General features: G+C 43.1%; 2 protein-coding genes across 3 annotated transcripts in view; both read left to right on the top strand.

Moving 5' to 3' along the window:
* Positions 1-5,271, top strand: part of epha2b (eph receptor A2 b) — a 54,523-nt gene extending 49,252 nt beyond the window's left edge. Inside the window, exons 11-17 of one of the 2 annotated variants that reach the window (XM_010796166.1) lie at positions 280-477; positions 578-639; positions 766-975; positions 1,113-1,262; positions 1,397-1,590; positions 2,569-2,724; positions 4,136-5,271. In XM_010796166.1, the coding sequence (XP_010794468.1) occupies positions 280-477; positions 578-639; positions 766-975; positions 1,113-1,262; positions 1,397-1,590; positions 2,569-2,724; positions 4,136-4,244 (1,079 nt within the window). In that variant the 3' untranslated portion in view covers positions 4,245-5,271. The remainder of the gene's footprint in view (positions 1-279; positions 478-577; positions 640-765; positions 976-1,112; positions 1,263-1,396; positions 1,591-2,568; positions 2,725-4,135) is intronic. The other variant, XM_010796167.1, reaches the window with a different exon arrangement.
* LOC104967253 (band 4.1-like protein 1) overlaps positions 1-10,609 on the top strand; it is a 135,695-nt gene that overhangs the window by 2,924 nt on the left and 122,162 nt on the right. The gene's annotated exons all lie outside the window — the stretch shown is intronic.

Raw genomic sequence — 10,609 nt, forward strand, 5'->3', positions numbered from 1 at the left:
CCCCCTCCTTTTCTCCTCATGTGACAGCTGATTCCCATGACTCCACACCACAGGCCATCCACCAATTACACAACATAGCCCATCTTTCAACACCCAGCCAGAACACACCTCTTTGAGACAGCCTCAGGCAAAACAGCCTCAGAGACTTCCTTGTTTTCCCTCTGTTGCACAGCATACCCCTGCAGCTAGTAACCTGAGAAGATGTATCAAACACACACATTCCACTGATATTTACTTTTCTTATTCAATTGTCCCATTGATGTTGTTGTTGTCCTTCAGGGGAGTTTGGTGAGGTGTATCGCGGCAACCTGAAGCCTCCGGGGAGGAAAGAAGTTGCAGTGGCGATCAAGACACTGAAGCCGGGTTACACGGAGAAGCAGAGGCAGGACTTCCTAAGCGAGGCCTCCATCATGGGCCAATTCTCCCACCAGAACATCATTCGGTTGGAGGGGGTGGTCACCAAATGTAAGGATTTCTGTGAGTTTTGTAAGGTTTTTTTTCCTTCTCTTACAGTATTCTCACCTGATTTTGGGCCAGTTTGGGGACATGATTTGTTGCTTTTTTTGTGTGTGTGCAGTCAAACATGCCATGATTGTGACCGAGTACATGGAGAATGGAGCACTGGACAGGTACCTCAAGGTAAGTTAACCGCATACAATACCAGTGACATAGCATCACATTTTTCCTTTACTGTACTATCATATCTGTTTCTCTTTGTTTTGATCACAAAACTTAATTTAATATTTGCTCCTTTTCTCCCATTAGGACCATGATGGCGAGTTTCCCTCCTTCCAGCTGGTGGGCATGCTGCGTGGCATCGCTGCCGGCATGAAGTACCTCTCTGACATGAGCTACGTGCACCGAGATCTAGCTGCCCGCAACATCCTCGTCAACAATGAACTGGAGTGTAAAGTGTCAGACTTTGGACTGTCCAGGGTGCTGGAGGACGATCCTGAGGGGACGTACACTACAAGTGTAAGTAGATGTATGACTTCCTGTTAGCTTGAAGCTAAATAGATTAGCTTTAAAATAGATTGAGACAGATCCAGATTAGATTAAGGACTTTTTTTTCTCCCTCAAGTCTCTAACTTGAAGCCTTTTTACCTGTACAGGGAGGTAAGATCCCTATCCGCTGGACGGCTCCAGAGGCAATAGCATACAGGAAGTTCACCTCAGCTAGCGATGTGTGGAGTTTTGGCATCGTCATGTGGGAGGTCATGGCCTTTGGCGAGAGGCCTTACTGGGATATGAGTAACCATGAGGTAAGTTTACAAATCACATTTTTCTCTGAGGTTTGTTGCTGTTAGAGCCACATTTTTATGTCAAAAGATGTTTTGATTTGAAGAAATATACCGGTGAGAGGATATCTAAATAATCACTTGAACATTTTTTGCAGGTGATGAAGGCTATCAACGAGGCTTTTCGGCTGCCTGCGCCCATGGACTGCCCCTCCGCTGTTTACCAGCTGATGCTGCAGTGCTGGCTCCAGGATCGCTCCAAGAGGCCGCGCTTTGGAGACATCGTCAACCTTTTGGACAAGCTGCTGCGGAGCCCAGACTCCCTGAAGACCATCGCAGACTTTGACCCACGGTAAGATTTATTTACATTCCAGACGAAGGGCTTGAAATGCAAGTTCAGCCATCAGTAACTAACACTATCAGCCCTTAGATAATTAAAACAACCCCGTAAACCAAACTTTTGCAATACTTTAAATATAAAACATTTATAGTTGAGTAGCACTTGAAATGTTTTAGCTCTATGAAACCTGATGTACTTATATGATTCTGTTTTCTTCAAGTTTGTATCTTGTTGGTCGAATGCAATTATTGTAAGTCGCTTTGGATAAAAGCGTCATTTAAATGCAATGTAATGTAATGTAATAGTCTTACTCCTACTTGCTCCACCTGTATTTCAGTTTTCCTTCTGGTTAGTACTGCTATCTATCATTATGTGGCATAAAACTTTGAAAATAAGCACCAATGGTCCTGTAGTCTCCTTTTAACAAGCAAAACTCAGCTTTAAAAAGGGCTCTGTAGACTTAAAAGGAAACAGCATTAGGGATATTGTAATCTGATCTCATGTCTTCCACACTCCTGTCTTGTCTCCATTTACTTGATTGTCGAATCGACAGTCTTGAGACTTGGATCTGCTTCAAAACAGCAGCTTCCCATTTACTTCTGGTGGTATTTAGGGGTAGTTCGGGGAAGAAAGGGAATAGCTTTAAGATGTTCTACTTAAACCTCATAAAGGACAAACTGACACCTTGCCTGCCAGGCTAATGAAAGAAATGTGTACACTCCGGGCAGGGAATTACTGCAGCGCTGTAATGTAATTGTCTGCATGAATGCATAGTTTCCCTTTTATGCTGGAGCACTAGAGCAAGAAACGGTGAGAAAGGACAAAAGGCTGTCGTGCTCATACCTTAATCTGCTCTTGCCCTGACTGCTCTAACTGGTTTTTATCACCAACTGGTTTCCTGCGCGGTAATTGCAGTCCTCAGTCAGCCGCCTTTGTTGTGGGTAAGCCTGTTGATTAACATCATTTGGATCTACTTTTCTCTGCTTGCAGCATATCCATTCGCCTGCCTAGCACCAGCGGCTCGGACGGTTCCCCCTTCAGGTCGGTGTCTGAGTGGCTGGAGTCTATCAAGATGAGTCAGTACAGCGAGAACTTCGCCTGCGCTGGGGTCGTCACCATGGACCAGGTCCTGCAGATGAAGAACGAGTAAGTGTGGCATGATTTAAGATTTGGGTCACATCTCATAATACATTCTGATGTATTTATTTTATATACTTGTTAAGTATGTTTTTGGCAGGGAACAGCAACATTTTGTTGTCAAATTATGGCATGAATGATTTCCAACACCACAAAGTCTGTTATGGACTTCCCCTCTAGAAGTTTATGTATTTGTTTTCCTACAATTCTCTGCCCTTTAACAGCCAACAGAACAGTTTGTGAGCAATATAATCTCAAACCTCAGTTACAACTTGAGAAATGTTTGCATGGAAAAAGTAATGGAGGGAAGGAGAAGGAGTGGGCTCATTTGTGGTAAGCCGGTGGTGGTTGCCTGTGGTCGCTGCAGTCCTTATTCTTCTTTCCTCTTCATTCTTCCTCTTATCCCTCCCTTCACCCCCACACACACACTAGCTGCCCTGTGCAGCACTTTTGCTTAAGCCCACAAAAAAATACCAGTTAGGACAAAGGCCTTTTCGTGGTTTCTTCAACATTTAAGGAGGGGAGGAAGAGGAGATGATAGCCTGTGGAGCAGGGGTAGCTAGGTGGGATTAAGAAACTGAAATAGATGGATGAGATTTGAAGCCCCATAGCCGGAACATCTGCACTTCTAAGATTGAAGAGGTGCGCTCAGAGTGTACCCCATGAACTTATCCCAGGCTTCTTTAAGGCAATTGGATCTTCTCAGATGTGCAAGAGCGCTAAGGCGGCAATTTAATAAATTGGGCTCAACTTTTTTGAAAAAAAAGAGCTTAGTGAGGCACATAGTATACGGTTGTTTTGGGGCAATAATGAAGGCCAGAGGTTTTCCTAACCGCATGACACCCCTCTTCTGCCATGGTATACGTATCTCAGTTGGTCTTGGGCGTCATTTGGGAAGATGGGGCAGACTGTAAAGCAGACGACAAACCCCTTTGAAGTATTTGTCATACAGAATGGTGTGATTTCATGGCCCCATGTTTCCATCTCAGGGCATCTGGTAGCACTCTTGGAAAAACCAGCAGTTATTTACGAGCCACCCTCTGCTTGCCAGACGAGTGATCATGGTCAACAGGGAGAACCCTTGTTAAGTAATTAAGGCTGTAATTAAGGCTTTGACTTAGCTGCTGCTGAATTTCAGAGCTTTTGCAGGTTTGCATCATGTGCCTCGTGAAGGGCGAAACCCCCCAGTTCTTATCCTTTAATGTCGAAGATAAATCGTAACGTCTGCAGACTTGAAGCTCACCCCCACCTTGCTGTGCGGGTTCATCCGTGGAGCTCGAGGCTTGTATTTCAGCATATTGGATGATTGCTAAGACCTGATAGGCAGGAAGGATGTGCTTGAAATGTGTTGGAACGAGTCCAAGGTGTAAATCCATGTGCAGCTCTTCTTATATCCTGTCACGTCTCTTTTTTTTTACAGGGATATCAAGAACATCGGGGTGAGGCTGCCTGGCCATTTGAAAAGAATCGCCTACAGCATCTTGGGTTTAAAGGACCAGACCAGCACCCTGAGCGTCTTTGCAGTGTGATCCTGACAACATAAAGGGAATAAACTCGGGCACTGAAGCCAGCAGCCTTTTGAACTCCAAGCTGAGCTGGAGCGACTCTGCAGGCGCGGCCTCGGATCAGCAGGACCAAGAGAACTTTGCCATCCAATGAGGCCGACTAAATCAGACTGACTTACTGTACATTTTTTATTTCTTCACCTTATCCACGCGGGAATGGAGCAAATATACAACAATAGATGTATCACGTAGACTCTGTATATTTAGATATCTATTTTTACTATACACATCTTCTGTACAGTCACAATTCACTGCTCATACATTTATTTTCCCCCCTTCATTTTCGCATTCCTGCTTCATAAAAATCAACAATTAAGCGAGTTCTGGGAACGGATAAAATTGCACCCTGAGCTTGTTGCTTTCAGCTTGAAACAAACAAGGGAAGCACAGTAAGTGTGATGGTGTGTGAGCAGTGGAGCCCAGCCCAGGCTCAGGTTGCGGTTGGTGCTGATGTCATGGCGTCTCCCTTTTAATTGGCACTTTGGTCCATTTCTTGTAAGACCAATGAGGACGGAGCGTCGGGAGGGCTGAAATGGGCTTGAGCTGGCCAAGTTAAAGAGACGGTGCTGCTTAGGTTTATAAACACAGATGGACTTGCTGTTGTTACTGGCCTTCTGCTGGCTTTGTGTTGAAATTAAGCTATAAACATATATGTAATGTGTTATGAAAAGAAGAAGATATATTTGAGGTACTTGTTGTGTACAGATAACCAAACATTGGGATTATAATATTTTATGTAGCACTTGGATCAGAAATGTCACTGTCTTGGTTCTTCTTAGTTAGAGTTTAAAGGGTGAATACACACACAAAATCCCGAAAAAAAAACTGTTATAAAACCATGAAAATAGCAATCGATCTGTTTGTAGCGTGCCGGTTATGAAGAGGTAGAGGGTAAAGTTTGCAACAAAAAAAAGGCAATGCCACTGGAAAAAAATGTAATGAGGAGTTGTGGTTGAGATGATTTCATACTTAATAACAGAATGGTTTGCAATTTCAACATCTCATATTAATTTGTGGAAACTATAAAAATATCCAATTATATTTCCGTGGGACATGTTGATGGGATGAAATAATATGCTTTTGACAATTAAGTGCCAAGCTCGCTCTAGAAATTCAAAGACATTTTTGAAGTGCCTGTTTTTGTAACATTAGTGGGAGTTTGCTTCTGTCACCTTTTAATGAGGCGACTCTCTCAGTGTATAGTGGACGGTTTCCCTAGTGCTCTTAATTGATGACTGCAAATCATTGTGTGACTGATGTACACCTTCCTTTACTTGAATTGTTACTGTGTTTTCAAATGTATCCATGATTCAATTGTAGCTGATAGACCCATCTTTGGAAAAGGGATTTTTTTCTTGTTTTTTTTTTGTCTGGTTTACTGGTTGCAATTAGATTTTGTATGATTTTACTTTTCACCATATACCGAAACTGATTATTTTTCACTTTCCAAAGTCTCCTACTTTTGCTGTCTTTCCAAACATTTTGAGAGTTCCTTCATCAAATTCCTTCCTTTTTTTTGCCTGTTGTTTTATACTGTATTTAATAGCCTATTTATTTTTTACTTGTATTTATTTATGCTGATAAACACTGAGCTGGGATTATAATTGAAGGTTGTGCTCTCATTCTTGATAATAATAATAAAAAAGCTTTAATGTCCCATGTTTCTATTCCTTATTCTTGCCAGAGATTTTCTTCATTGCATTTTAGGAGCAATAAAGTCTTAACATGGATTTGGCTAAGCCTGCTGTATGATTGACGCAAAGCAGAGCAGAGGTATGCTTTATTTGTTTTAAACGGTGCCAGGATGTTTATACTTCCTCCTGGATATCCTCATAATGCTGCTCGATGGTTTAATTCCAGATCTGGAACCTGTAATAAACATGCGAGTGCTTCATTACCAACAGGGGTCTAACAGTGGTGGAATGTAACCAAAATACATTTATTCAAGTAATGTACTTCAAGTACAAATGTATTGTAGTAGTGCATAAAGCTTCTAATCCAACTCATCTCAGGAAGGATTTTTCATAAATCATTTTACACAGAGCTTAGTAAACTGTTATGACGAACTGAAAGATGATGTGTTCCTTTATGAGTTTGTCTTACTTTGTCAGCTAAATAAACTGTTTAAAAATGAATTGGCTAGCTGGAAAATGCATCGTCGTCACACGCTGAAAACAGGGCCGTTTATTTTGGGTTATACTGAGAAGATACATCTTTAGAGAATCATGGTTCTCACAGGACAGCAACCCTGCTAACATGAGGATCTTATAGAATATCATGCATGGCTGTAGATTAAACAATGCATAAAGGAGCTAAACTGTGCAAAATCTTTATCTTATCAGACAATAAAATCGAAGACACTTTGTGCAGCAGTAATCGTGAAACACTGAAAGGCAACATCTTTCTGAAGAATGAGTATCTTTACTTTCCATATTTTAGGTAAATCTTTTTCATAATACTTCAATTGTGTAAAGATCTGAAAGCACATCTGTTTCCCAGTTTCATAACGATAGTTTCTTTTTTACATTAATATTATGTAATCAAATCAACCAGATATTGAAGCATAAGCTTAAAATAAACTTTTTTAATCTGATGTTTGTATTAATTAAACAGAGTCTGCAGGCTGTCTTGGGAAATGACCCGCTGCCTGCCAATACTATTTCTTCTCCCATGAACTCTTCTGTTAAAAAATAAATGTAGCCTTCATAATAAGAAATGTATATTTCAAGGTCCCTTTACATCGGGGTTCGTGCAGAATTATTTCATGGTAGAAAATATTTGCAATGGATTACCAAATAATGTTGTTGCATGAGGAGCATTACACAATAATGTTATCGTTTTTTTATTCTTACAAACTTTATAGTTGAAACTTGTTAGTCAAATTTATACAAATAAGACCCAAATTGTATAAACTATTTCCTGGAGTGTCGCTCGCATGTGTCAGCTTTTAGTCTGACCAAGATTTTTAAACTTAACCACAAAGAACCCGTAAATAAACTTGGTGTAACGCCCACTTCTGTTATTACCTACATTTAGTTATTTTTATCCCAGCACTAAACCAGAAGGGTCGGAGGTCAGACATTTCATTTGGGAACTTCCAATGACTGACCTTGACAGGAATGCAGAATAGCATCGACGAGCAAGAGAGCTTGTAAATGTCAGCGTCAAATATTGCTTCAGTGACATCAATGGCACGTTGCATCAGGTTCCAAGACTCACACCTGTCGAGGACAAAAATGCTAATAAAATGTAATGAAATAGCTATAGGTGGGAAAAGTAGCCTACTCATATTTTAAGCCTCCCGGACATGTTTTGAAGAATGTAAGATATCTGTTCTTATCGATATATTTTAAACATAAGTTTCCCACTTAAAAAGTAACAAGCAAACAATATCTGAAAAATCGATGCTCTTTTTAATCAAAAAGAACTAGCCCCGCCCACGCCAGGTTAAACAGTGAGCATCATGGACGCGCGGGGGTCTTTCGCGGTATTTTCGGAGCCTGGCCTATTTTCATGTTTAGAGGAAACAACGGAAATATTCACCCAAACATGTTTGACTCATACATTTTTGGGCAACAAAATCGGCGACTAGCAGACGTATCAGAAAGGTAAGTGTTGTTAACATGTTAGCTGTCCAAAAACTGCGACTATGCAAATGCTAACTCCTTGTTCCTGTGTGCCTACTTACCTATGGTCCTTATCTCACTTACTCTGACCCTGCAATGGCAGGGAAGTCCCTGGCGCCTCACATTTAGAAAATTATCAGCTTTAGTTGATTGATGCAAGCGACAAAGCCGTAAATGCATTCCTAAGATAACAGGCAACACAAGAAAGAGCAATGTCAATATTTAGGTATTGAATAAGTCTGCAGGGTCAACAGAGAAGTAGCAAGGAGCAGGGCAACGCAGCCGGGGCATGAGAACTTGAATCTGACACTCAGTCCCTATGAGTCTTTGTCCTTGACTTGCAGCCCGGCTGCGTATTGCCTCTGTTAAACCAATAGAACGCCTAGAAATAGTCCTGGCTTTGTGTGGCGACTGTAAACTGAGAAAGTCTTCCCCTATTTTCCATCTCCATCCATCCATTCCCTCAGTGTTTCGCAGCGTGGTGGATTTGTTTGCCTCTCTTCCTTGCACGATGGAAAAAGAGGTACAGAGCCACACAGTCGGCCTGCTGACTGTGCTGTTTGATTATGCAAATCCACGTCTGAGTGCATCCAAAGTTACTGCAGGAGGGGTTTGGTTTATGTCCCTGTCGTCGGCTGTAACGTGATTATCCTCGCTCGGCGGGGGTTGAATGTGTGGATGTTTGTGTCTTGTCATTAGGACTGTAAATGACAGGGACAAGGCTGCTCTGTGGGGGGAGTCTGGCGCGATCCACTTTGTGCACCTATAGGTTTACGAGTGTGTGCGTATATTCCCTAATCATCCATGATGTCATTAGCGCTAAATGCAACCGTGGCGCAGCCCAATACTTGGCAACTAAATGTCCTACCTTCATTTATACCTCCATCGGCCTTTTCTTTCCTTTCTTGCTAAGCGGCTATTATCTATCTGGCCAATCAGTAATTAGCCACGCGGTGGTGCATCTCTGCGGCCTTGCATCTTCTCAAATATCGCGGACGTCTGGGCCGCCCGGTTGGTTGACAGGGTATCCTCTTAATGTCCCCAGCAGATGCTACGGTTACTTACTGGAGATACTTAATAATCAACCTCTAACCAGTCCACTGAGTTTCCGCTCTTGCCCGAAATCAGTCCCTAACATCCTTTCTTACCAAGTTCGTTCTCGGGTGCCCTACTTACTTCATCTCACTCTCTTTCATTCGTCATTCCATCCCTATTTACTCAAATCTTCTTATAACTCATTTCCCTTTGTATGTTTCCATCTAACTGCTAGAGGGTCTGTGGTTTAAAGCCAATATCCGTTATCCAACATAATGCCCGCGGTGCATCAAGTGCTATTTGTTCCATATCTCATTTCTCTATGCTCCATTGGTGTCTTCGTTACGATTAGCTCAAACTTTCTTCTTTCTACTGTGGTCAGTTCTGTTTGTTTTAAGTCTTAACCCCCTCATTCCTTCTTTCCTCCTCTGTTCGAATCGGGTTGCTGCTGTGAGTTGAATAGACCTGTAACAGGCTGGTATACGTGCCGGTAACGAGAAAGGGAGGAGCAGGTAGAGGAAAGCGAGTAGAAAGTTGGGCTGTTTGAAGTACATGAAGGAATAAGATAAATCACACCTGGGTCCACTCCATGGGGCACTCTCTGTACACCCAACAAAGGGAAGGCAGGTGTGACGCGTAGAGGAGGAGAGAGGAGAGGGCGGCCGCAGGCAGGAGAGAGGTGCTGGAAGGGGAGGGTATTCACTTCGTGTTTCACTTTTCAGGATGGCTATTGGTGATGGTGTAACTTCAGAAGCGCGGCGGTTGAACCTCCCGCGACTGCCGCGCGCCCGCCCTACACGGGCCGCGGCCCGCCGGTGTCGGCGCTCGCGGGCTCCTATCCGTCCGTCCATCCCGTCCCGTCAGTCGATCCCAGTGCGCCTGCGCTGGGTCGTCGGGACTGTGTATGACCAAGTGGAGCAGGAATTGGCTAGGGTTTTGGGGCGAGGAGGCTGAATTTCAGATCGTCTGCCCAGGAGGAAGAGGCCCTTTAGACTGCCCTTAGCAGAGGTAATGTTAGTGGGGCAGGGTGACGTACCAATATGACCGACGGTAGTGAGCAGGTGGTTAAAGGGGCTGCACTGGTTGGCCAACATCTTCAGCATGGTCAGTTTCCACTCGGGCACCCTTAAATTACAACACAGGAATTGGCGGTAATGACGATCTGAGTTCACACACAAGTTTGCGGTTGAAATTCCTTGGATTTTTGCAAAGCTGCGATAAATAACTGATGTAGTGATAAACATATGGTTTGAGGAAGGCGATGATAGAAGTGTGAATCGGACATTATTAGGCCCAAAAAGTAATGGATATGTACATATTTCTTGGGTAATGAATAACTCGTGGCGGCCTTGCAAAGTGTTTATTCAAAGAGCACCCAGGGGCTACTTAACGTTCACTCATGCCGTAAAAGTGAACTGCAAAAAAAAATTGTGGTTTTGTTTTGCCTGCAAGAGTCTACCAAATCTAGATATTAGAGGTGGGGATATTGGAGGAAAAGCTGCGCTAGCGTCGAGTTAATGATTGCTGGCCCTCGTGTGGCTCTATTGGGGGGTGGCGGGTCGAGTTAAGGATGCAGCGTGTGATGCAAGAGTGTGTGTCACGTAGGTGGGTGAACACAGTGGGGATAAGCCATCCCTACAGGAACTAATATAACATAACACACGGCAA

The sequence above is a fragment of the Notothenia coriiceps genome, unplaced genomic scaffold (genome assembly GCF_000735185.1).
Source record: "Notothenia coriiceps isolate Sejong01 unplaced genomic scaffold, NC01 NC01_scaffold00037250, whole genome shotgun sequence".
Taxonomy (NCBI): Eukaryota; Metazoa; Chordata; class Actinopteri; order Perciformes; family Nototheniidae; genus Notothenia; species Notothenia coriiceps.